The sequence below is a fragment of the Pempheris klunzingeri genome, chromosome 2 (assembly GCF_042242105.1).
Source record: "Pempheris klunzingeri isolate RE-2024b chromosome 2, fPemKlu1.hap1, whole genome shotgun sequence".
Taxonomy (NCBI): Eukaryota; Metazoa; Chordata; class Actinopteri; order Acropomatiformes; family Pempheridae; genus Pempheris; species Pempheris klunzingeri.
In genome coordinates, this window is record NC_092013.1 from 25,525,992 (window position 1) to 25,553,538 (window position 27,547).

At 40.2% G+C, this 27,547-nt stretch overlaps 1 protein-coding gene across 1 annotated transcript in view; it reads right to left on the minus strand.

Moving 5' to 3' along the window:
• plekha6 (pleckstrin homology domain containing, family A member 6) overlaps nt 1–27,547 on the minus strand; it is a 91,016-nt gene that overhangs the window by 51,633 nt on the left and 11,836 nt on the right. Inside the window, exons 3-4 of the mRNA XM_070844371.1 lie at nt 26,392–26,464; nt 11,488–11,588 (exon numbers count right to left, since the gene is read on the minus strand). Of these exons, the coding sequence (XP_070700472.1) occupies nt 11,488–11,588; nt 26,392–26,464 (174 nt within the window). The remainder of the gene's footprint in view (nt 1–11,487; nt 11,589–26,391; nt 26,465–27,547) is intronic.

Sequence of the window (27,547 nt, forward strand, 5' to 3'; positions counted from 1 at the left end):
GAAGGAAAAGACAAAAAACAAAAAAGACAGTAAAAGATGATGAATTACGAATACAATAAGAAAAAAAATAAAGAGAGACAAAGTAAGAGAAAAAGAGGTAAAGTAAGGGAGGGTAGATCATTTGTCTGCTTAGCTGTGTGATACATGTTCATCATGCATTCAAATTCTGAAGCTATTCTGTAGGAAGTGTATTGTAACAGCTGCTCGATGCGTGTATACATTGATGTTATGTGTACTGTGAGATGTGTGTGTGTGTGTGCCAGGTGAATTAGCTACTGTGTGTGCGTGAGTTTGTATGTGTATGTTTTGAGTAAATGGTGTATCTGACTAGTCAAATAAGCCCATTTCAAGTAATTTTAAGTGCTTGCTACAGACTGGCCGACAGGATTCGCTAAAACTGTACAATGTGATATCTTAACCCTTATGCACCCCTCGGTACATTTTTTGCATTTTTCAACTAAAAATACTCAATAATTTTGCCAATTTTAATGATAATGAGACAAAATTTTGCAGGGATGTCAGTCTTTTACCACATTTTAAGATTTCAACTTTGAATGTATTAATAGAATTATAATACACTGTGGAGAGAAGAAAGTTCCTCTCGTCACCCTTAAAACATTTTTTGCACCATTGACTCCCATTAAAACATCACTTTTTGATCCTACTTTAATTACACCATAAAATAATGTTTTACTTATGACTACCTTTTCAATCTAAGCTTTTGGCTTGAAAATTGTAGTTTTTTTCATTATCCATCATTTGACATCTTTTTCCACTATATGGCTGAGGGCTCCATTATATGCTGTTTCTGTGAATCCTACTTCCGTTGCATTTCTCACTATTGCTCCCCAGCAGAATGCATGATTCCAACTAAAATGGTCTGAGTGTGTTGGCAGTGATGTAAAAGTGTGGTATGAATGTGTGTTTTGACAAATTATTTGATGAGTGTGTGTGTGTGTGTGTGTTTGTGTACAGGGAGTTAGAAAGTCATTTTTGCTCACCACATTTTGCACATCCCTATCGCTATCTTTCTTATGACTACAGACCACATGCACCCACTCACCCCCCCGCCCACAAACACACACCTACACACACACACACACCTATTCGAAGCCCCCAGACACACTACAGCACTTGTAAAAAGCAATCAAGGTCAAAAGGTCAAAAGGTCAAAAGGTCAAAGAATCTAAGGAGGAGCACCCTAGCTTTTTTTTTGCCTGGAAACGTTTTTTTTTTTTTTTTTTGACCAAAGCAGTCTTTTTATTGTTTTGGTTTACAGTGCAGCATGTTTATACAGGTGCTGTGTCTGCAAACCTCAAGCTGCACCTAGCTGGTGCTGGCTGGTCATTTCCTCAGTGACAATGAAGAGACACTTTTGTGTTAGAGGAGGCTCTGACTGCTGTCCTGCAGTCGCCTGAGAACGAGGAGGAGATGTCCGGCACAGACACAGGCACTGAGGACATATCAGGGGAGGCTTCACCTGAAATTCATCCAGATGGGTCTCCAGCTCAAGTGAGGACATCCATGTCCTCACTTGAGCTGGAGCTGGAAGACCCATTTCCTCACTTGAGCTGGAGCTGGAAGACCCACTAGTGCGGCTGCTGCTTGGACCAGCAGCAGCCGCACTAGTGGATCATGTCAGAGGAAATGGAAGAGCCAGCAGGAGAAGCCAGGCCCTCAAAGAGGTACAGGCAGTGCACATTTTGCATGGGACAGAGAAAGGTCTGGACCCATTGTGCCAAGTACAGCAAGTATGGATGCCAAGTACAGCAAGTATGGATGCAAAGTATACATGACAGTGATCTGCAGGTCCTGCTCCACTGAGTGACCTTTCTCATCATTTGTCAATATATTCCCAAAATACCATTAAAGGGTTAAAATTAATTCATAAATACATGTAAATTGAATAGTTATGATCTGGACTGAGGTTGTTCAAAAGATTTAATGCATTGAAAGTGAAAAAAATATTAATGTATAATATTTTTAGAGCACTTCTTAGGAACAGAGTATTTTTTGCACAAAGGATAAAGGTGGCATATTTTGTACATAAAGTCAAACTGCTCAAAAAATAATGATGGATTCAAATCAATGTTGTTGTCAATTATTGACATACCCAAGGGTGTAATACCCCCCCAAAAAAATTCCAGTTTGCAATTAGTATATGGAAAATATTTCATATTTTGTGTTTTACCTCATTTGAAATTTTTGGTTTTATATTCCCAAAATGGCACTAAAAAGTTAAAAATACTTAATAAATCCATGAAAATGGAATAGTTATGATCAGGACTGAGGTTTTTCAGAAGATTTAATGCAATAAAAGTGAAAAGAATATTAATTATAATATTTTTATAGCACTTTTTAGGAACAAAACATTTTTTGCACAAAGCATAAAAGGTGGCATTTTTTGTACATAAAGTCAAACTGCTCAAAAAATAATAATGCATTCAAATCAATGTTGTTGTCAATTATTGACACATCCAATGATGTAATTGCCCCCCCAAAAAAATTCCAGTTTGCAATTAGTATATGAAAAATATTTCAGATTTTGTGTTTTTCTCATTTGAAATTTTTGGTTTTATATTCCGAAAATGGCACTAAAAAGTTACAAATGTTTAATAAATCCATGAAAACTTAATAGTTATGATTAGGGCTGAGGTTGGTCAAAAGATTTAATGCATTGAAAGTGAAAAAAAATATGAATGTATAATATTTTTATAGCACTTTTTAGGAACAGAACATTTTTTGCATCGAGGGTAAAAGGTGGCACATTTTTACATAAAGTCAAACTGCTCAAAAAATAATAATGCATTCAAATCAATGTTATTGTCAATTATTGACATATCCAAGACTGTAATACCCCCCCAAAAAAATTCCAGTTTGCAATTAGTATATGAAAAATATTTCAGATTTTGTGTTTTTCTCATTTGAAATTTTTGGTTTTATATTCCGAAAATGGCACTAAAAAGTTACAAATGTTTAATAAATCCATGAAAACTTAATAGTTATGATTAGGGCTGAAGTTGGTCAAAAGATTTAATGCATTGAAAGTGAAAAAAAATATGAATGTATAATATTTTTATAGCACTTTTTAGGAACAGAACATTTTTTGCATCGAGGGTAAAAGGTGGCACATTTTTACATAAAGTCAAACTGCTCAAAAAATAATAATGCATTCAAATCAATGTTATTGTCAATTATTGACATATCCAAGACTGTAATACCCCCCCAAAAAAATTCCAGTTTGCAATTAGTATATGAAAAATATTTCAGATTTTGTGTTTTTCTCATTTGAAATTTTTGGTTTTATATTCCGAAAATGGCACTAAAAAGTTACAAATGTTTAATAAATCCATGAAAACTTAATAGTTATGATTAGGGCTGAAGTTGGTCAAAAGATTTAATGCATTGAAAGTGAAAAAAAATATGAATGTATAATATTTTTATAGCACTTTTTAGGAACAGAACATTTTTTGCATCGAGGGTAAAAGGTGGCACATTTTTACATAAAGTCAAACTGCTCAAAAAATAATAATGCATTCAAATCAATGTTATTGTCAATTATTGACATATCCAAGACTGTAATACCCCCCCAAAAAAATTCCAGTTTGCAATTAGTATATGAAAAATATTTCAGATTTTGTGTTTTTCTCATTTGAAATTTTTGGTTTTATATTACGAAAATGGCACTAAAAAGTTACAAATGTTTAATAAATCCATGAAAACTTAATAGTTATGATTAGGGCTGAAGTTGGTCAAAAGATTTAATGCATTGAAAGTGAAAAAAAATATGAATGTATAATATTTTTATAGCACTTTTTAGGAACAGAACATTTTTTGCATCGAGGGTAAAAGGTGGCACATTTTTACATAAAGTCAAACTGCTCAAAAAATAATAATGCATTCAAATCAATGTTATTGTCAATTATTGACATATCCAAGACTGTAATACCCCCCCAAAAAAATTCCAGTTTGCAATTAGTATATGAAAAATATTTCAGATTTTGTGTTTTTCTCATTTGAAATTTTTGGTTTTATATTCCCAAAATGGCACTAAAAAGTTAAAAATATGTAATAAATCCATGAAAACTTAATAGTTATGATTAGGACTGAAGTTGGTCAAAAGATTTAATGCATTGAAAGTGGAAAAAAATATGAATGTATAATATTTTTATAGCACTTTTTAGGAACAGAACATTTTTTGCATCGAGGGTAAAAGGTGGCACATTTTTACATAAAGTCAAACTGCTCAAAAAATAATAATGCATTCAAATCAATGTTGTTGTCAATTATTGACATATCCAAGACTGTAATACCCCCCCAAAAAAATTCCAGTTTGCAATTAGTATATGAAAAATATTTCATATTTTGTGTTTTTCTCATTAATTAATTGTAGTTTTATATTGCAAAAATGGCATTAAAGGGTTAAAAATATTTGACAAATACATGAAAACTTAATAGTTATGATTAGGACTGAAGTTGGTCGAAAGATTTAATGCATTGAAAGTGAAAAAAAATATGAATGTATAATATTTTTATAGCACTTTTTAGGAACAGAACATTTTTTGCATCGAGGGTAAAACGTCATTATTTTTTTAAGGGGTGCACAAGGGTTAAACATAGGTTATTCTACCTTAGCAGTTAAAGTGAATATTCAGTGGTGACCTCATATGTATATGTATAATGAAAAAGTTGAATCAATGAAGTCTATCTTTTTTCATGTCATATCAAATCAAGCTTCTCTCCATAAATAATAGTCTATTTAAGATAATTTAAGATACATTTTTATTTTAGCAAAAGTTGAATGCATTGCTAATGTGACCAGGGTAATTCTACTGTTTAACCTTGGATTTTAGTGATGACAACATTAGACAATGACTTAGCCTTATATTCTTGTCTCATGTGCAGTATTTGGTGTCAAACCCACTCAAACAGGCCTTCCTCTATCATATTACATCATTCCACTGGTGCCCGAGGCTCACTTCATACACAATAGTCTGCCAGATGGATTTACTGAGATATGCTTGTATCTGAGTCACGTTTTAGGGCAGTTAGCCGCAAAGCACTTTAGTGGCAGAAGATGAAAACTGCACACATGGTTGTCTCTTGGCTTAAAAGAACACATACAGTGTGCTGCCTGTTATGTTATGACTTAAGATGTTATCTTAAGTCATTTAATATGATGTTAAACTGCATTTGAGTTTTTGCTATCAGATTGTTTCCCTGTTGTGTTTTATTCTTCAGTTTGATCATCTCTGTTTCCATGGTTGAAATGCTGTGAATTGCTTTGTCACCGCTTGGTCACGGGTCTTCCTGTGTGTTATCCTTGTGTGTGTGTGATTAACTGGTCATTAATGAGCTCATTACAGTTGAGAAAATCTTGATTTTTTTCTTGAGAAAATGGCAACAAAATCTTTATGAAGTGCTGAACAATAAAATGACTCTTGTGTGGGTGTTTCATCATATTTCGTATGTGGTGGTGGAAGAGGAACTCAGATCCTTTGTTTCGGTAAATTAAAACTAAACTCTTCCATTGCATGATGACAATTATGATGATGAGGATGAACAAGTCCACATCTTTAACAGAGAACTGATAAACTTCTCCTAAAACTTTTATTTATGCGATACCCTGGGTCAAGGAACAGCACTGCAAAGACTCAACAAGGACACTATTATAAAGCAAAGTGACACATGCCAGATTTACAATGGGTCTGGACACAAACTTATCTAATACTTTCACATTCCAGGATATGGCCTGAACATTTCACATGCTGATGTTTCATCCAGGGGCATTAAACTGTAAAATAAACTGTATATAACTGTACTGTGGTTATGTCCACTAACATCCATGTCCACTTATTCAGATAAGATAAAGATGGAATGTGTTTTTTTTTTCATTTAGCTAATAAAACAGGAAATGTGAATATGCATATACACTACTCACAAAAAGTTAGGGATATTCGACTTTCAGGTGAAATATATGGAAAATGTAAAAAGTGAATGCTACAGTGATATTATATCATGAAAGTAGGGCATTTAAGTAGAAGCATGCAATGATAATTTTATTCATCTTAAACAATTTATTGAAAGAAAATCTAACAACAGTGGTAGGTATACCACAACAAAAAATTTTCAGTGTCTCAATAAATTGGGATGTGGCCAAAGGACGTCCACTCCTCTCCTTTCTGTGACTCTTCCAGTCACTCTGTATCACTGTTACAACCTCCTGATGACATTCTGTGACCCTCTAAGCTCAGTGAACACCTCCGTCTGAGGACTTCCTGTTTGAAGCCTCGCAATGGCGAGGTGCTGCTGATCAATTGTTAGGCGTCGTCTTGGTCTCATGATGTCAGAATGTGAACAGCATGATGAGGAGGACTGTTTAAATACCAATTCTAACTGAAGCAGGAAATGTATTGGTCGATTCACGGATCAAACCTGTTGTGAATTTTGCTGTTAACCTTCTTGTTAGAGAACAGCAACTTGTGCAAAAAGTACTGAAACACTGAACAGTTGGACATGCGCATTCAAAAGTTTAGAGAAGGTCACATTAAGTTCACCTGGAAAGTTTAGAATGCATTTTAGGTTCATCCTGAAATTTCACCTGAAAGCCGAATATCCCTAACTTTTTGTGAGTAGTGTATGTACCAGTGAACTGATCACAGCTTGTAATGAAAGAACATTTAAGTTTAAATACCACTCTGCCTGACACAATGATTATTGTTAGTTTAACAAACGTTTCATTTTACCAATAAATGTGTGTAGAATTATGTGTTCTGTTTGTATGAAGTACTGTGCATGAGTTAACTCAAAAGGTATTACATTATTGCTATGAAATGTATTGCCTCTTAAGCCATTCTTGCTTACAAACACATACACACACAGTGAAACACAGGCATCCATGTGGATTTGTTGTTAGTTAGTTAGTTTATGCAGTCTTGATTTCATTTGCATCTATCAGAAGAGGAAAGGCAGATTGAACTGTTTATGTTATTTGATAATAAGTGTAACTTTAAACAGTGTCATAATGAACTGATGCTGATATGTTCCACAGAGCTTCATATTCAAGTCTTCAAGTTGTTCTGAATATACAGTGTTAACTTATGTCAGTTATGCTTGCATGTGTATGTGTGTGTGTTCATCCATCTTGCCAGGTCCAGCCTCTTGGAAATGCTGACAAAACAGTAATTTAGTATGCAGCAACAGTTACTATGAGCTCTAAAATGCTTCCCTGGATGTCTGACTCATACATACCTGTTGTATAAACACTAAATCTTAAATTTTGCTATTGTTCCGTTAATCAATTATTATCTGTTATGGATGTAAAGGTTTCTTCCTCAAAAGAACATGAATGTGTTCAGGAAATGTCATTGTGAGCTTCCCATTAGATTTTTTTATTTCCTGTTTTCAAAGGCAAATTGTTGCCAGATTCACTAGAAAAGGTCGAAGGTCCACTAAATTTATCATGAATCATCCTCTGTGGATTGTGACTCACCATACCAAATATCATTGCCATTGTTGTTCCAAATTGGATAACAACTTGGGGACCAAAATGTTTTGTATCCTCAAGTCTTACTTTTAGGAGGCAAAAATAAAATGACAAATGGACATGAACATGCTAAATTTAACAAAATGATCCACCCTGTCATACAGGAAAGACACCAGTCGGTGCTATGCATCATTTATTGTTCCTCCAGAAAACTGTGTAAAATTGTTCATACAGCCATGCAACATTCCTCTTACAACATGGAGAGATCCATCACCAGGGATGTAAGCAATGCTCACCTACACAACAGATTTAAGGCAAGTCACAAACAATATCCATCAGAGCAGTAATATTTGCTAAATGTAAATCCTGTTTAATAGTGTTTAATATCGTGATGGCAGCACAGTTGTGCGGTGGTTAGCACTGTTGCCTCACAGCAAGAAGGTTCCAGGTGTGAACCTTCATTCTGTGTGGAGTTTGAACGTCCTTGCTTGCGTGGGTTTTCTCCGGGTACTCCAGCTTCCTCCCACAGTCCAAAGACATGCAGGTTAGGTTAATTGGTGAATCTAAATTGCCTGTAAGTGTGAGTGTGAGCGTGAGTGTTTGTCTGTCTCTGTGTGTTGGCCCTGTGACTGGCTGACGACCAGTCCAGGGTATACCCCGCCTCTCGCCCAAAGTCAGCAGAGATTGGCTCCAGCTCCCCTACGACCCTGATGAATAAGCTGTATAGATAAGGGCTGGATAATGTTTATACCATTAGGCACATAGATCATTCTGTTGTATACAGGTTTTATTGCAGGATTTTCAGAATTAGGAAACCAAAATAAACTTGCAACCTCTCTTGGGTTAGACCGAGAGCTAGACAGCTCAGCTAAAATTTATATTGACTGGAGTTTTACTTTGACTAAAAGACATAACAAACCTTTAGTTGGACAGAGATTTCTCTCCTCACTGAATGTCTACTGGCTGTGGCCACACCTCTACAGTCAGGTAATGAAACCACATGTACAACAGGTTTTGACATCTCTCTGACTGAGCTGCTGATTGAAAACAACACTCCTTGAGCAGAGAACTTTACCATGAAAGTGAACAACTCAGATGTTGTTGCTGTTGTGGTTTAGTATTAAGTTATTCTGTAGGATTCTTTAGTTCTTGGACATGATAGCGCTGTGGCTCTATGGATGGCCACGTCATTCAGTTGGTCCACTGCTTGGCACTGACTGAAATGTCTGTGACTACTGGTGGAGTAAAATTTGGTTCAGATCTGAGCAATAAATGCTTTGTGATTTTTAAAAATCATTTAAATATTTAATTTTAGATTTGTATGGTTAATAACTTTTTCTGTGGTTGAGAGCACATATTTATTATTTTTTGTTATTTTGTACAAGTTGTTTTTCTTTCAGCCAAAACTCAAAAATCTGTCAACACAACCCAGGTCATGCTGTATACTCAGACAGATATCAGCAGGTTTAGAGGCTGCAGCCGTCTGTCTGCTTTGTCTCTGTGTTGTCTGTGGGTCATTTTGAGCTGACACTTGTCTTAAACAGAAGTGGTTGGACAGGAATCACAAGAGTTTGAAGGATGCATGCTAGGACAGGACCACATAGTCTGAGCCCTGCCTCCTCAATGACCTAAGGGAGTTTGTCCAACGAGACAAAACACAAGGAGCCTACCTTGGAAAAACATACACTCTGTTTCGACAGGCCAGCATGCATAACAGTCTCAACCACTCATGTGACTGACACTTGATCTGTCATTATGTAATTCATAGTTATCTGTCCATATGACCTGAATTATATACCCAAGTAATGGCCAAAAGAAGTAAAAATTGACAAAGTAAAAGAAAAGTAAAAGAAACTTTTCATTATGAGTTCTTGAGAAAAGACACAAGTGCTCTGTCATAAACCGGCACTGTCTGTACTGTATAGACTTACCACTGTAGGTCTTTACAATACAGAGCAAAGCACATAACTATATGAACTCTCAGCTGCTATTAAAGCAAACACTGAAACATGACATCCGGCAGAGCACTCCGTTGGCCAATCCATGCAATGCAAGCACACATTCCTGGTGGATGACTTAGTAATGAGAAGGGCGTATTTCTATTTTTAACTTTGAAAAGTAAAAGAATGATTGCAAGCAGAGCAACTTTCCGGGTAGGGTTGGGCAATATGACAGTATATACCAAGGGTGCTAAAAATGTGTCAAGTGGAGGAGATTCGGCAATATCATTGAGCTATTCTCACTATTCTAGCAAGACCACACAAGATCAACTCTACCCTTATTTGCAGGGTTATAAAACCATGCACCCAGATCGGCATGAACTGAAGAGAGCGCCAAGTTCAAAATCAGAAAATAAGCACAAAAATGTTGCACTATGAGGTGATGGCAGATAAATCAATTTTTATGAACACAAGTGTTCTGCACTGCTGCCAGCTGTCTGATGAACATCTCATTGTTGGCCAGAATTTCACAAAGAATGGTTTTTTATACCTTATTTATACCTTTACTCTTGCATTTAGTCTTTGAACTCTATTGTATTTGTATACAACACATTTGCCACATGACTTTGAATGTGTGAACTAATATATTTGATCATTGTTAATTAATAATGAAATCATTAAAGTTAATTTTACACACTGTATGATGACTGGTTTTCTACAGAGAGACTGGACAGTAAACAGTCAGAATGTTTACTGACAAGCAGTACCCTAACCCCTGAAAGCTGTCACACAGAGCCACACTGAGTGTATTTGCTGTGTGTGTGTGTGTGTGTGTGTGTGTGTGTGTGTGTGTGTGTACTGGGTGCTGGACTTTGCACTGGACATGCAAAGAAGCAGGACAGCAGAAAAGACTAAATGTTCTGAAAAGTGAAGAAAACTGACAAAGACAAACAGTGATTGCATACAGAGAAGGGGTACAGAGCAAGAGGACAAGAGAGATATACAGTCACTGTCTGTGTATGTGTATGTTTCATGCTGATACTGAAGGGGAAACATAAAAAAAAATTATACAAAGTTTTACTCAAGAGATTCAAACTCAGCTAACCTACATCCTTATTTCTCATCTTTATTTAGCTCTGACAAACAGCTCTGTCAGGTGCACTGCTGCTGCCTTTGGAGCTCAGTTCATTCTGACTGTCAGATTCATGTCAGATTGACCTATTTGTCAAAAACCTCAATAATATAATTAATATATCTATGGTCTTTAACTGCAATAACCTCCCACCAAAAATGATTCATTACTATTACATAAGCATCACAGAGTTCCCATTGTGTCTTTAGACTCAAGGACGATGCTCTCTTTTAATTATATTACTGAATATCTAAATATTCAGTAATATAGTTCAGGTGTATAGTTTAGGCAAATTAATGCACAAATCAATATTAGACACAGATGCAACAATAACATTAAGCAATATCTAATTAATAATAAGAAACATGACAAAAATGTGACGATGATGATGATGATAGCAATCAAAACCCATACTGATGGAAATCCTATTAAAGGCTACCTCCCCAAACGAAAGAAACTATCCACCCTCCCCTCTGTTGAGACCAAAAAAACATCCCCTTGGGGCTCTTTGATAGTCGTATATAACATCAATCATCATATATATATATATAAAACATCATGAGACTCAATGTGGAGCTAGTAAGCTTCTATCAATCAACTAGAACCAAACCAACATTCCTCACTAAACCACAGTGATGCAACCAAGGAACAAGTTTAAACATTATTAAATCCTGCTTTTGCAATTAGCAGTTACATTGCACAAGGAGTCCTCAGTGATTAAATCCACGGTTCTGCCTTTCAATACTGCTGCTTTCATATGTTTCTTACAATCTGAAATGAACCAGTATGTTCCAACATAGAACCCATTTTTTCCACTAATGTAGGTCCTGCATATGTAAAGTCGTATGCAACCATATTAGTTATCCAGTCCTGTATTCTCTGCATGAAATGCAATTGCACATTTGTCCCTCCACCAGGATCTTACTGACCTTAAAGGCAAACTTGCGGGTGATGCTATCTGAAGAGTCCACTCCTCCGATTTGGAAACTGAGCAGCGGCAAACTCCCTAACACCGTGTCCTCCTTCTCATCTGTGAAAAGGAAAAATTAAAGTGTGAATGCATCTCAGGAAGATTTGGAAACAGAATAACAATTGGGTGCATGGCTACAACTACTGTGTGAGAGAATTAATAATTATAGCCTGAGCTAGTTCTTTCAATTTGCAGGATAAACAACAGCAAAACAAAGGAGGAGTGTTCAGAGTGCAAACATGAGAGTGGAATCAGAGCTGCTCTCCTCCCAGTGCACTCTCTGCTCCCACGGTGACAGCTTCCTAGAATAGACATCCATTATGGTCCGAGGGTCCCTGTGATAAGCAGCGGTAATGGCTTACACACTGACACAAACACACACAGACCAAGATCCCGCAGTGATAAATAGGAACCCTGCTGGTGACTGAATAATGGAAGGAGGCATAAAAATTTCAGCATTTGAAAAGGGATACACTCTCTCTGTGACCTCCTACCTCTTATTTCCCGAGCATGGCTTTGCACCGACACTCTCTCTGCCACTGTCTGAGTGTGTGTGTGTTTGCTATGTGTGGATGAGGAGAGAGAGAGAGAGAGACAGAGAGAAAGAGAGAGACAGAGACAGAGAGGGGGAAGGGCTTGTACAATACGCCAATCCCTGCCCTGTGTGTATGTGTGTGTGTTTGTGTGAGATAATGATCAGCCCATGTGACTCAGTGGAATCTCGGCCCACAGCCAACTGTACCTGCTCCTTACATGCACCAATGAGACACACACACGCACACAAATGCACAGATAAATAAACACACTTCTGCCTCTTGTGTGCCACAGACATTTGAATGATTTATTGATGTCTGTATTTATACACACAAAGCAATGGTGACACACAGTGACAAGAGTAAAATTAATCACTTTATGATAATTTAAAACACAGAACAAGGCATTTCACTGCAATTTTTTTAGTTCAAGCGTGAGTATCTATCTATCCAGATGCTCTGATGTTTCTGAGATATCTGCTGCCATCCCAATATATTGGAAGTCAGTGGAATTTCATTAGTTGTGCTCACTATATTAAGATGTGACAGTAATAGCTGCATGAAAGGATAACTCTGTATTTTTAAACTTGGGCCCTATTTTTACATATTTTGGGTTTGAAATGACTGGTAGGTACAGGTAGATTCCGTCATCCAGAGGCCGTGAGCGGGCTGTGAATTAGCTTTATGTGTGTAATGTAATCTTTTGGGGCAACCACATCCGTCAATGTACATCCTCTAAAAGTGATTTTGCCACTGACAGACCGACCTGATATCACAGAAATATGTGGTATCACCTAGATTTCTTAACACAGTATTCCATGGTTGCGGCATGTAATGTGTTAAAATTACGTGCCACCACCACGGAAACAATGTCAATGGAAATCAACAACCTATAGAAGTTCATGGAAATTTAATCTCTTGATTCGTGTCTGAGCAATTTTTCTCTTTCTTTGTGTTCCTCAGCAGGATTTCCAAACTAATGTATTTCAATTGGATTGTCTATCTGTGTGTATCAAGTCTTCTTACACAGTAACATTCACATTCACACACCCTTCATGCCTATAGAAACTACAGCAAACGTGTAAGTGTATTGCCCTAGGACACTTTGACTTGCGGACTGGATTGAACTGCTGAAATTCTGATTGGTGATTGGTGACTGAGCTCACCCTCTAAGATCATACAATATGTGAGGTCATTAGATGTCCCCTTTAATATGTAAAAATGTATTCACAAGGGCTCTTGCTCCTACATGGGTTTGGAGAAGTTAATAGAGATGGTTATAGTTAAAGCTTTTCAATTTTTCAGCCACTCTAACCTGGGTCCCGACTGAAACAACTACTGGTTTATAGTCACCAGATGATGTGACCTACTGACAAATGCTAGCTATAGGCCCCAGCTACTGGACAGATCAAGGTTTATATAAAACCATATAAAGGTTTATTTAGAAAATGAGACATCAAAACTGTTAAATGACCTTTAAAGTTTGATTGAAGAAATTTGGATAACAGGATAACATAAGCATATTGATCATAGAATATCTATGGTTTATATCAGATTTTAGTATTGTTTAAGTGAAAAAATATCTGAGATAGCTGATGTTCACTAAAACATTAATACATACTCTGTTTCTCTAAATAGATACACTCACAGTCAGCCCTTTAAAACACATCCCAGACAACAAAAGTCCTGTGCTTTTTTTCCTCCCCTTGTGCCCATTTTTTGGCCCTTGGTTCATGCTGGCATAGCAATGGCAGTGGTAAATTGCACTGTCACACATTCCTTTCTCCACAGCTCCCTCTCTCCAAACCTTCTTTTCCAAAACACAGCTGGGCAAGGCAGAGACGAAGGGAAGACTGGAACAAAACAGACTTATAAAGAAGTGGACGTGGCTTCCAGGTCTGTAAAGGGAAGCCAATGTGGAAGTGCCTTAAACCTGCATTCCTTCAAATGGCCAGCGGGGGCGACTACGCTGGTTGCAAAAAGACTTCAAGTTGTATAGAAGTCTATGGGAAAATAACCTTACTTCTCACTTTATTTATTACCCCAGTAAACACTTTCCTACTGAGTTTATGGTCTCAGTTGCTAGTTTCTTCTTCTTCGATACAGCATGACGTTGTTTTAGTCAATTATGCCCATTTATAGGAAAATAGACGATAAAGCAGGGTATGCTTAAGGGTGGGTCTATGTTGTGACTAACTGATCAGAGGCGGTCTTTGTTCAGCAAACATCACATCCGGTTCCAAGACACCAAGATGGCGACACTTGTGAAACCAAGATGGCAACTCCCGTGAAGCTGAACTCAAGGCTTCAAAACGGCAGTCCACAGACCAATGGGTGATTTCAGTTGGCTAGGTCCAGTTCTTTTATACAGTATATGGTTCCACCGCTGTTTCTGAAGCCACTGCCATATTAGCTTTTAGCCACAGCTCTACCATGAATATCACCTTCAAACGAAGGACTTCACCACCACACGTTTGAGTGGGAGTTTGATCTGAAATCGGGGAGAAATTAACAACGTCGTCAATCAAGAGTCGCGTTTACCTTGACATTTGCCTCAGGAAAATACTGCTAATTTATTTAACACTTTATCTCTTTGTCACATTTTTACCTAAGGTTTACCTAAATGGTGTAAATCCTGACCATACACACTGTTTTCCACTTGCCCTTACACGTACCTGTGAGACATAACCTACTAACCCCAGTGAAGTAGAAAGCATTTGTCTTGAGGAGCTACAGAGGCTATAGAGCCCAGTATGTAATGTAAACACCTATGATAATCACAAGGATGTAGGGCTGGAAAGTACCATATAAAGCAGATGATGTGAAACTAGCTTCAGTGTGTGAATTTGTGTGAAAGAATAGTCTCCTCCAACTTAGATTCCTCCTATATGAATGATGCGTGAATGGGTGAATGAGGATGTAGTAAAGTGCTTTAAGTAGTTGAAATGACTAGAAAGGCGCTGTACAAATGCAGACCATTTACCATTCATACCACTGGTTACTATTGCCACTGTGTTATCCTGACTGAAAAAGACGAGACCATAAAGAGCAGGTCTATGGGATTCAGGAATTGAAAATTAAGGACTCAAGAAAGATATAAAGAACTTTATTCACAGTCAATAAAAAAGTAAATACACATTGTGTGTGTGTATATATATATATATATATCTATACATATATATACATAATGCACAGAGTGGCAAAGCCATAACTTTTCTGATAACTATCCAGATCATGTGATAATTTGAGATAAAGTGCTCCTTTTACACTGAAGTGTCAGCTGGTGATGGAGCTCTCAGGTTTCAATGGTCATCCTGAAGCCTCTTCCTGTGTACAAGGAGACTCCATGAAGCTGCTGTGTGTCTTCAAGATATCACTTGACTTAAGGTCCTGAGCTCCATCAGGTCACACAGATGATCTGCAAAACCCGACAGATTCAGTGTTACTTGTTGACAAATACAAGCACAGTACAACCAGTAACATAGTGGTGATGCTAGTAGTATTATGTTCTATACGGACTAAGGTATGAGGTATGGTATGACTACAGTGTCAACAATATGGACAACAGAAGTACAATATGGACAGTGGTATAAATTCGAATACACTATAGGTAAGACATATACAGTATGGACAGTAGTATAAACTGTGTGTTGCTGACATACCAAAAGCTCAATACAGTTCCCATGCAAAAAGCAGCTTCTTCAAAGTAAGACTTGCTGTTGTTTATGATACAACTCAAGACTATTGCCAAGACATATTACACTGGGACTGCACTAATACTAGTATTATTGACACTAAGTATATCTGTGGATGACGGTGGTTGTAATGTTATTTGCCTGGGGATGCCCACTGCCCTGCGGGACACTAACATTACAACTATATCCATGTCAGTTAGCTGCTGGGTTGCTGATGAAATTAATTTCTGCAGTTTGTTTTTCACAACTCGTTACCATGCGTTACATTTACATAATGTTACATCAGCAGCAACACACGTAAATACCAGAGAGGATCACGAAGAACGGGCTTATAACAACAAAGGTATCCCAGAAAACATGATAAAGTATAACAAAAAGCAACTTGAAAAAAACAGTTACCTGCACCTACCACTCATTATTTAATTGACTTCAGGTGAGGCTTAATGGTTACAGTTTCTCTCGATCATCCCTCAGTATTACAACATTATCAATGTTTCAGTAAAATGAGTGACCATGTTAATTGGGGACCATCAGCCGAATTCGTCTGTGGTCGTCGTAGTTATGACAGCTGTTGAAATCAGGAAATCGAATGTGTAGCTGTCCTTGTGAATGCCTCTTTGTTTAGTTTTCATCACAATGCCCAAACATACTGAACTCATTCCACTTAGGAGTTGCAGGAAACTGAGTTTGAATTTCGCAATTAAATGTCCATAGAAAGCTGCTGGAGTAAAATACAGAAAATTTTCCAGTGGTTGTGAGGACATTTCAATCCCTTTTCCATCCAAAGTAATTTAAATCCTCAAAGTATTATCCTGATGCTAGGATAAAGACGCACTACTGAGTAGCTAGCTGGTTATATATCTTAACGTTACAGCATACTCACTGGGGATTTCCAGTGTTGCAGCAATTCCTATCCACTTTTTTCCATCGCAGTAAAAATAGGACATGTCAGAAAGTCACTCTTCATCACTCCGAACTTCACCACTTTCTTATGGTCTTCCTCAGTCCAAGAGAACCAAGACTTGGCCATGTTCTTGTGTCACCCCAGAGTCTGAGGGTGCTGACGAGAGCGCACCTATTGGCTACTGCCTATTGGCAATTTATGAACATTCACGTTCAGAATTTGCATGAGCCAAGACTAAACATTTCTGATAACAAGTTTTTATCCGACGGTCAAGACGAGTAAATGTGTTGGACTGAGTTTTATGACCACCTTACACTAAACGATAAAGATGACAGGATTTTATTCGGACATCAGAAATTTGTCTGCGACAGTGAAATAGCTTGAAAAGTCGTTTGGTGTAAGGCCGGCATAAAATTTTGTAAAAACTGTGGATGGTGTATTGGTGGTGTACTTGTATGGTCACTATTTGCAAGACTACAACTAGATTCCTTTTGAGATTTCCTATTATTTCCCAGGTTTCTCACATCACCTGTTTAAACAGTGAAATTACATAAAACCATTGTGAGAGAACATAAAATATCTCTTTAATAACACAAGCCTAACCAGTAAATTTAAAAAATGATATAGCACCTGTAAAAATAATTTTTTATGCATGTCAGTTATGCATTATTTCATTTCCACTAGGTGGCAGTAAGAATGATCTGTTTTTTACACATTATCGCGAGTCGCAAAAAAAGACAAGTTGCAGTAAGTTTTGTCTGAGCCATGTGTCCTGCGATGGAAGTGTGTCCGATGCTATAGTACCTTTAGCTTGACTGGCGAAATAATAAAGTGAACTTTTTCTACAACACTGACTCCATCGCAGCCTGGTGTAAAGTGGTTCCATTTCATAGCCAATGAAATGGAAATATTGTGTAAATATAGTATAAGCCGAAACTAATATATAAGCTGCCCAGATCATGTTCTCAATTGAGATAAAAAGGGCCTCTGGTACACTGTAGTGTCAGCTGATGATGAGTTCTCCGGTCGTCATGATGCTGCTGGCTCCTGCGGTGTCCCCTCCTGCAGTACACCTGTCCAGCAATAATTTCCTCCTATGATTGGAGGGGGGAGTCTAGGGATCACCTGAGCTTCATCAGGTCACTCAGATAATCTGTAAAACATGGCAGATTCACCGTTACTCTTAAGACAAATACATAGCAATATTACAGCAGAAGTACAACTACTGAAGGGTACAACAGCTCCCACTGCTCAAAGTAGTCCTGATATATCAGTCTATAAAGCTGCACTTCTGATGTGAGGCTAAAGACGCACTGCTGAGTCAGCAGTGGAGAGAGGGAGCTCTTCATCCAGATTTATATAGATCAAGCTAGAGTTCTTCAGCTGAAACATACAGTTAGCTTGTAAACTAATAGCAAAGATTCAGAAACTAATGTTAGCTTGCAAGCAACGTCTAGTCAGGGACAGTAGTTAGCTAGCTATAAAGTTTAACATTATAGCATACTTACTGGGGTTGTCGAAGGGTTGCAGCAATTTCTGTTCACTTTTTTCCATCTTTACTCCTTTGTAGTACAAATGAGAGGATAGCTCAGAGAGGCACTCTTCATTATCCCACAACTCCACCAGTTCCTCCTCTTTGGTGCTGGGCAGAGCACACCTATTGGCTGTTGACAATGGTCATGTCACTGATGCCCACAATTTTTATGAGCCAAGACTGATGATATTGAAAATGTTTGATTTTGTCAGTCAAGATGGGAAAAAGACTGCTTCTTATGACTACCTTACACTCAACTGACCAGATGACAGGAGCATGCCCAAACTCTACCAAAACTCTTGTGATTTTATTTCAACATTGGAAATTTGGTCAGTCGGTTTTACAATGCAGGACAGCGAAGTGGATTCAGGTTTTCAATGGGTACGGTTTTCAGCCTGCTAGTCCTAGGTTCAGTGGCTCCTTCTTGATAAGAATCTTTTGTCCTTAGTAAACCACCTTTTGCTGTTATAACCTGCTGCAAACCTGACTGAATATGCATCAGGTTTGCAGCAGGTCATAACAGCAAAAGGTGGTTTACTAAGGACAAAAGATTCTTATCAAGAAGGACACCAGGTTCTGACAGTGTTCAAAGTGTGGCCAGCAGGGACAGACAATGTACTTCAGGACAAGTTCCATCACACAGACTGGAGTATGTTTGCTTCTCAGGCCACCTGTGGCTCTCAGACAGATATTGACACCTACACTTCTTCTGTGCTGGACTATATCAACACCACCATCAACAGTGTGACAACATGGAAACAGATCACCACGTACCCAAATCAGAAGCCATGGATGAACAAGGAGGTGCGGCTCCTGCTGAAGGCCCGCAACACTGCTTTCAGATCAGGTGATGCACAGGCCTACAGCATATCCAGGGCTAACCTGAGGAGGGGCATCATCAAGGCCAAGCACTGCTACAAGCTGAAGGTAGAGGAACACTTCACCAACTCTGATCCCAGATGCATGCGGCAAGGCATTCAGGTCATCAGCGACTACAAGCCCAGCAACTCCACCTCCACAACCACAGATGTCTCCTTCCTGAATGAGCTAAATCACTTTTATGCTCGCTTCGATAGAGACAACAGGGAGACGGCGACCACGACCAGACCCCCTGCAGACAACCAGCCCTTCTCACTCACACCCACAGACGTCCACGCTGCACTAAGCCGTATCAACCCACGCAAGGTTGCTGGCCCAGACGGCATCCCCGGGCGTGTGCTTAGAACATGTGCGGAGCAGAGGTTTTTACAGACATCTTCAACCTGTCCCTTGCCCGAGCAGCTGCGCCAGCATGCTTCAAATCCACCTCCATCGTTCCAGTGCCGAAACACTCCAGCCCGGCGTGCCTGAACGACTACCGCCCTGTAGCACTCAAACCCATCGTTATGAAGTGCTTCGAGCGACTGGTCCTGGCACATCTGAAGAACTGTCTCCCACCCACACTGGACCCCTACCAGTTTGCCTACTGCAGCAACAGGAGTACAGAGGATGCAATCTCCATTGCGCTGCACTCTGTGCTCACAAATTTGGACAATAACAACACTTACGCACGGATGCTGTTCATTGACTTTAGCTCAGCTTTTAACACCGTCACCCCCTCCAAGTTAATCACTAAACTTGGAGACCTGGGCATCAACACCCCCCTCTGTTACTGGATAAGGGACTTTCTGACAGACAGACCCCAGCATGTTAGGTCAGGACACACCTGCTCAACCACCATCACACTCAACACAGGCGTACCACAGGGCTGTGTGCTGAGCCCATTCCTCTACTCCCTCTTCACCCACGACTGCAGACCTGCACATGGATCCAACTCCATCATCAAGTTTGCGGACGACACAAGGGTGATCGGCCTCATCAGCAACAACGATGAGACAGCCTCCTACAGGGAGGAGGTACAGCATCTGGCCGCTTGGTGTGCTGACAATAAGCTGCTCCTTAACACCAGCAAGACTAAGGAGCTCATCATTGACTTCAGGAAGGAGAGTGGAAACAAGCACAACCCCATTCACATCAACAGGATGGCTGTGGAACGTGTCTCCAGCTTCAAGTTCCTGGGGACCCACATCTCTGAGAACCTCTCCTGGTCCACTAACACCTCCAACCTGGTTAAGAAGGTTTACCAACGCCTCTTCTTCCTGAGGACACTGAAGAGACACCACCTGTCCTCAAGCATACTGGTGAACTTCTACCGCTGTGCGATTGAGAGCATCCTTACCAGCTGTGTCACTGTCTGGTATGGGAACTGCTCTGCCGCAGACCGTAAGATGCTACAGCGGGTGGTGAAAACTGCCCAACGTATCATAAGGACTCCTCTTCCAGCCATTGAGGACGTCCAGAGGAAATGCTGTCTGCGTCGAGCTCGCAGCATCCTAAAGGACTCCTCCCACCCTGCCCATAAACTGTTTGTCCTCTTACCCTCCGGCAGGCGCTTCAGGAGCCTCCGAACCAGGACCAGCAGACTGAGGAACAGCTTTTTCCCCAGAGCTGTCTCCCAACTGAACTCAGCCCCCCGCTGACCCCCCTACCCCCCCCTGCCCCTACACATTACCACATACTGTCCCATCTGTAAATATGAACATATATATAGTATTTAAATCACCTCAACCTGTACACACCTGTATCATATGTACATTCCACCCTTAATATAGTCTATTATATTTATACAACCTGTATATCATGTCTATATTCATTCATTCATCCATATAACCATATATTATGTTTACTAGCACACATGTTCATAGCACTAATCTGTATATTGCATCTGTAAACATCCTCACTCTGTATATTCTGTACATACTTTCCATATAATTTTGTACTTGCTACTAATTGTACTTCTGGTTAGATGCCAAACTGCATTTCATTGCCTTGTACTGTACAGGTGTAATGACAATAAAGTTGAATCTAATCTAAAAGGCAGCATATAAAAAGAGGATGGAGGACTGCTTCAAGAGCAACGACTCCAGGCAGGTGTGGCGAGGGGTCCAACACATAACAAACTACAGACCCAGCAGCCTGTCAGCTGATGATGGTGGCGCCTCACTGGCGGGGGAGCTGAACCACTTCTTCGCTCGCTTTGAGGTACCGTCAGCAGAGCCATCACCACATCCACCAGCCCACAGCAATGTCCTCACGGTGGGGGAGCACCAGGTGAGGCGCGCGCTAGGTAATGTGAACCCAAGGAAAGCTGTGAGCCCTGACGGCGTCTCTGGACAAGTGCTGAAGGACTGTGCAGCTCAGCTGGCTGGGGTCTTCACAAAGATCTTCAACCAGTCACTCAGTCCAGCTGTCGTCTCTCCCTGCCTGAAGTCCTCCATCATTGTCCCACTCCCGAAGAAGAAAAACAACATCAGCAGTTTCATTGACTTCCGTCCGGTGGCACTCACACCCATAATCATGAAGTGCTTCGAGAAACTGGTCCGGACCCACATCACCTCCAGCCTACACCCTGGTTTTGACCCTCACCAGTTTGCCTACAGGACTAACAGGTCCATGGAGGACGCCATAGCCAAAGTCCTCCACACTGCTGTGTCTCACCTGGAGCAGCAGGGGGGCTATGCACGGCTGCTCTTTGTGGACTTCATCTCCGCATTCAACACAATCCTCCCCAACAGCCTGGTGTCAAAGCTATCCAACCTGGTTATATCCGACTCCGCCTGCCTCTGGATCAGGGACTTTTTGATAGATCACTCCCAGAAGGTGAGAGTAGGCCCCCATGTCTCCCCAGCCATCAGCCTCAGGCTACTCTACACCCTCTACACACATGACTGCACCTCCACACACCCTAGAAACAGCATTATAAAGTTCACTGATGATACCACCGTGGTGGGGCTCATCACAGGAGAGGATGAATCTGCATACCGGGGTGAGATGGAGCGGCTGTCAGTGTGGTGCACGGAGAATAACCTGATCTTTAACACCACTAAGACAAAGGAGACCATCATAGACTTCAGGAGGAAGAAGACAGACATTCAGCCCCTGTTCATTGGTGGGGATTGTGTGGAGAGGGTCTCCAACTTCCGGTTCTTGGGTGTGCATATCGAGGACAACCTGACTTGGAGCACCAACACCACAGCCACCATCAAAAAGGCACAGCAAAGATTATTTTCAAAGGATACTTAGGAACAACCACCTCACACAGAGGTGGTTGTGTCCTTGCTCCATAGAGAACATCCTCACATACTGTATCTGTGTGTGGTTTTCCAGCTGCACAGCTGCAGACAGAAAAGCACTCCAAAGGGTGGTCACCACGACCCAGAAGACCACCTCCTTCTCTGGAGGAGCTCTACAGTTCCCACTGCCTCAGGAGGGCACAGCACATCCTCAGGGATCCAACCCATCCTGGAAACTCACTTTTGGAACTGTTACCTTCTGGCAGACGTTTCAGGACATAAAGGCCATAACAAACAGACTGAAGAACAGCTTCTATGCAAGAGCCATAATTGCACTAAACAATGTATGACTGTGTTGACTGAAGTGACGTTGTTTGGGTGTGGATGATATTTATTTATTTATTTTTGCACTTTAGTGTACTTATACACCTTTTATTCTGTTTATTGTGTTTTTCTTTTATACCTTTTATGGCACCTAAAGGAGGTCGCACCTTTCAATTTCGTTGTACTTGTTGCAATGACAATAAAGACATTCATTAATTCATTCATTTGTGTGTAGTCTGGGTGAGGGTGCTAGGGGGTTGCTCCACAGGTTCAGATGTAAAACAAGGCGCTTGGAAGAGGGGGATAGAGTCAGAGACATACATGATGAGGTCATGTGTACTACATGCTGATGATTGGAGGCTGACATATATCCACTTTGTGGAACTTGAGCCCTGCATTAAGGTATGTGAAGTGGACAGAGTACCAGGGGCATGGATTGTGAAAAGGAGTCACAAAACCTTTGTGGGTGCAGCTATTTGTGTGTAGAGGACACGCAGACCTTGCAGAACCATCCCGAGTGCTCAGCCTGGTACACTGGAAGTCTGAAACCCCAGAAATTCAGCTTGGAACTCTGTTGGTTGGTAGCGGATCCATGGGGTCTGTGGGCCAAGGTAAGCGCACAAATGCTGCGTTTCCACCGGCTCGACTTGGCCCTACTCGACTCGACTCGGTACGCTTTAGGTAGCGTTTCCACCGGCCCTAGTACCTGGTACCAGGTACTATTTTAGTACCTCCTCGGCCGGGGTTCCAAGCGAGCTGAGTTGAGCTGACAATGCGACGTCACCAGACTGCAGACCACTGATCGGCCAGAGAGCGGCGTCACTTGATGAGTCATGAGAGCGACTATCAAACCCCCCGTTTTTAAAACCCCGGAAACAGAGACCGAGCGTTTTTATTATTTCTGTGAACGAGGTAAACGGATACACGCAAAACAAATGCTCCAGGTCCTTAGTTGTGTTTGTTTGTGCCGTATACAAATTGCGCTACCGGAGTTTCGGCCCGCCTTGCTATGACGACCACGTTTGAGGTGGTACCTGGTGTAATGGAAACACAACCGTACCGCACCGTGCCGTGCCGTGCAGAGTCGAGTCAAGTAGGGCAAGGCGTGCTGGTGGAAATGCGGCTTAAGAGGACACCTAGGCCTCACAGAGCACCCCTACAGCTAAGCCTGGACTCTGGGGACTGATAGGGGCTCCATCTGGTCTGTAGATCAAGATAACTCCACTGTTATGCAGATGATACACAATTATACTTATCAATAAAGCCAGATGAACCCAATCAGTTGAGTAAACTTCAAGTCTGCCTTAAGGACATAAAGTCCTGGATGAGCAGCAACTTTCTGCTGCTAAATTCAGATAAAACTGAAGTTATTCTGCGTGGCCCCAGACACCTCAGAGACACCTTTTCTAACAACATATATACTCTGGATGGCATTACTCTGGCCTCCAGCTCCACTGTGAGGAATCTGGTTTGTCCTTTAACTCCCACATTAAACAGATTTCTAGAACTGCCTTTTTCCATCTACGTAATATTGCTAAAATCAGGCCCATCATATCCATAGATGATGCAGAAAAATTTGTCCATGCATTTGTCACTTCTAGGTTGGACTATTGTAACTCGTTATTATCAGGCTGCCCCAATAAGTCGTTAAAGACTCTCCAGCTGGTCCAGAACGCTGCTGCTCGTGTACTGACGAGAACTAAAAGAAGAGACCATATTTCTCCTGTACCGGCTTCTCTTCATTGGCTTCCAGTAAAATCTAGAATAGAGTTTAAAATCCTTCTCCTCACCTACAAGGCTCTTAAGGGTCAGGCTCCATCATACCTTAAAGAACTCATAGTACCATACTACCCCACTAGAGCACTGCGCTCCCAGACTGCAGGCCTACTGGTGGTTCCCAAAGTCTCCAAAAGTAGTGCAGGAGGCAGAGCTTTCAGCTATCAGGCTCCTCTCCTGTGGAACCTCCTTCCAGTTTGGGTTCGGGGGCAGACACCCTCTCTACATTTAAGAGTAGACTAAAAACCTTCCTTTTTGACAAGGCATATAGCTAAGGGCTGGATCAGGCTTTGGACCAGCCCCTAGTTATGCTGCTATAGGCTTAGACTGCTGGGGGACTCCTACGGTGCACTGGGCTCCTCTCTATTCTCTATCCTCCTCTTCCTCTCCATCATTATGTCTCATGTCCGCCTAATGTCTGCCACTAACCCGCTATCTTCCTCTGAGCCTTTCTGTGCTTTCTCATCTCTCAGGTTCCTGTGGATCCTGGTCCTGGTCCTGCTGATGTGGTTCTCTGCTTCATGAATCACTGCTGCGGATCGTCTGCCACTCATCATGTTTTTCAATAATATCATACTGCTAATCTTTTAGTCACACTCCTATTGCTAGTGTTCTAGTCATTGTTTGTACGTTGGTTGCTGTTTGTGTTGTCTCTCTCTCTCTCTCTGTCTCTCTCTCTGTCCAATCTCCACCCAACGCAGACCCTGACAGAAGTCGCCCACATTGAGCCTGGGTCCGTTCGAGGTTTCTTCCCGTTAAAGGGGAGTTTTTCCTTGCCACTGTTGCTCAATATAATATCTGATGCTTGCTCATATGGGGATTCTTGAATTTTGAATTCCTGAATTGTTGCGTCTCTCTTTAATTAAAGAGTTTGGTCTAGGCCTGCTCTTTATGTAAAGTGTCTTGAGATAACGCTATTATGAATTGGCGCTCTATAGATAAAGATTGATTGATTGATTGATTGATTGATAATGGAGACATACAATGGATTGAAATAGAATGTACTGAAAGAACCCAAACTTAAAAAAAGTATAGCTATGTGGGGGAAGGGGCCAGAGCCACCTTTCCTGAGCCATGTGAAGGCTGAGAAAGTCAGGGTGCTCCAAATGGAGCTGGCCCCTTGTTAAAGTATGTAAAGTACACAAGTTTCGCTGTCACCTCCATACTGGGAGCTCAAAACACTCACAATTCCCCTTACCTTTTCCCCCTTTTCAATAAACATTTTGAAACTTAACCTCCTTGTGATGTCTGCAATTGGGTGCACCACATTTTTGTGCATAAAAGATACATTTCTCTTATAAGATGGAAACTCAAAATAATAAGATATTTTCCAAGAATTAACATATAATAATTAACAGATGTAATCCTTTTAGTACATAACAGGATCAGATTGGCAATAGTGCACTCAGACAATATAGACCAATTATTTGAATGAAGTATAATTATAAACTACACTATTCACCACAGGATGGATGTTATTGCAACTGGTGCTGAGCTGTGTGGTGGATTGTTGGCCTTGCCAATTGGCTTTGGTAGTTGTCTAGTTGTGTAGTTAAATGGTGGTTTCAGCCTTTCAAAAGTCAACAGTAAACAAATGTCTGATACCACTAGGTGAAAACACATGCATTCTTGATGGTACAATTCTAATTTAGCATTGTTACAGATGTAAAACATTTTCAGCATTACAAAGAATGAAAGCAACCAACATAGCTGATTTGTGTTTGCTCTTGATTTTTATAAGAGCAAAGTGAGACACACCACCACTACAATTAAATATTTGACAAATGTTAAGTTTGGCACAAACTTGGCATTGTAGCTGCTATTCAGTCACCTTGCTGTCCACTGGCCACAGTGGACAGAGGTGACAGGTTTAACTGAACTTAGTAACCCTCATGCTAACAATACATTGTCTAAATATAAGACAGCTCCTCATTACAAATTATATAAACTGAAGCAGATTCTGGTTAACACAATGAAGAACAAACCTTTGTAGTAGAAGAGACATCTGTCAGTGAGGACGAACCACCTCTTGTTCCACTGCTTCACTCCACTGCTGGCCTGGAGGAACACATGCCACACACTCAATCATCATTGTCATCATGATGATCAACATCATCATTTATATCTTTATCATGAACAAGCCAAAAATCAACAAAGTCTTTGTAGCCACAATCTGCCTCCAGGCGTTCAAACCCATTATCTAAAAACTATTAATAACATAAAAGTGCCTTGCTGCAGCAGTGGGAGACATATTCCTGCACTCATATGAACATGACCAGTGGATAGCTGGATGAATTCATGTTGATTTTGGTCTCTTCAGATAGGAGATAGGATGCAAATTTGGGCAAATGATTAAGTGGAATGTGTTTTCACCACATAAGCCTCCACATCTTTAGTTTTTTGCCTTGCAATATGAAGGTCACCTTGCTTTCTGTTTCAGTACTGAACATTGGTATTAGATGTAATTCTTGCTGAAAGCTAATTGTTATGATGAGCTGAAGTAGGGACACAATTGGAAACAATCCCACAGCCAAAGAAAACAGGGCTTTGACCAAGGTAACAAATCCCCGAATCAAAATTAAGATATGCAATTGCTGAATTGCAAAGCTAAACACCTAAATAAGATCGATTTCTAATTTTATTTTATTTCTTTTTATACAATAATAAGTGGGTTTAATATGACCTTTGTTTTAAACTGACTGGACATGATAAATAGGCAATATGTCTATGTTGGTGTAGCCAGGTTAAAAGTTGTAGTATATGTTTTAAGTAAGTTAAAAGTCATTTCATGAAGGGTTAAAAACATTCAATGCAATAAACAAGTGTTAAAAAGTACTATGTTTGGTTATAAATACTGCTTATTTTATAAATATATTGTGTTTTATTTTGAAGAATTCATGGTACTAAGAGGAAGTGGGATCTGAGCATAACAGTAATACTGGTTCTTAATTGGTTGAGTGAGATGATTGATAAGTTGTGTACCGGGAAAGAAGGAAGTGTACAGGTAATCTGAAGTTGCTTGACAGTTTTATGTCGCTTGATTGAAGAAGTTGCGACGAGAAAGACTGTGTGAAATTCTGTTCTGACTTTCCACTCCATGGTCTGTGTGAGGACTTTTTCTACCCGGGAGCAGCTGTGGAG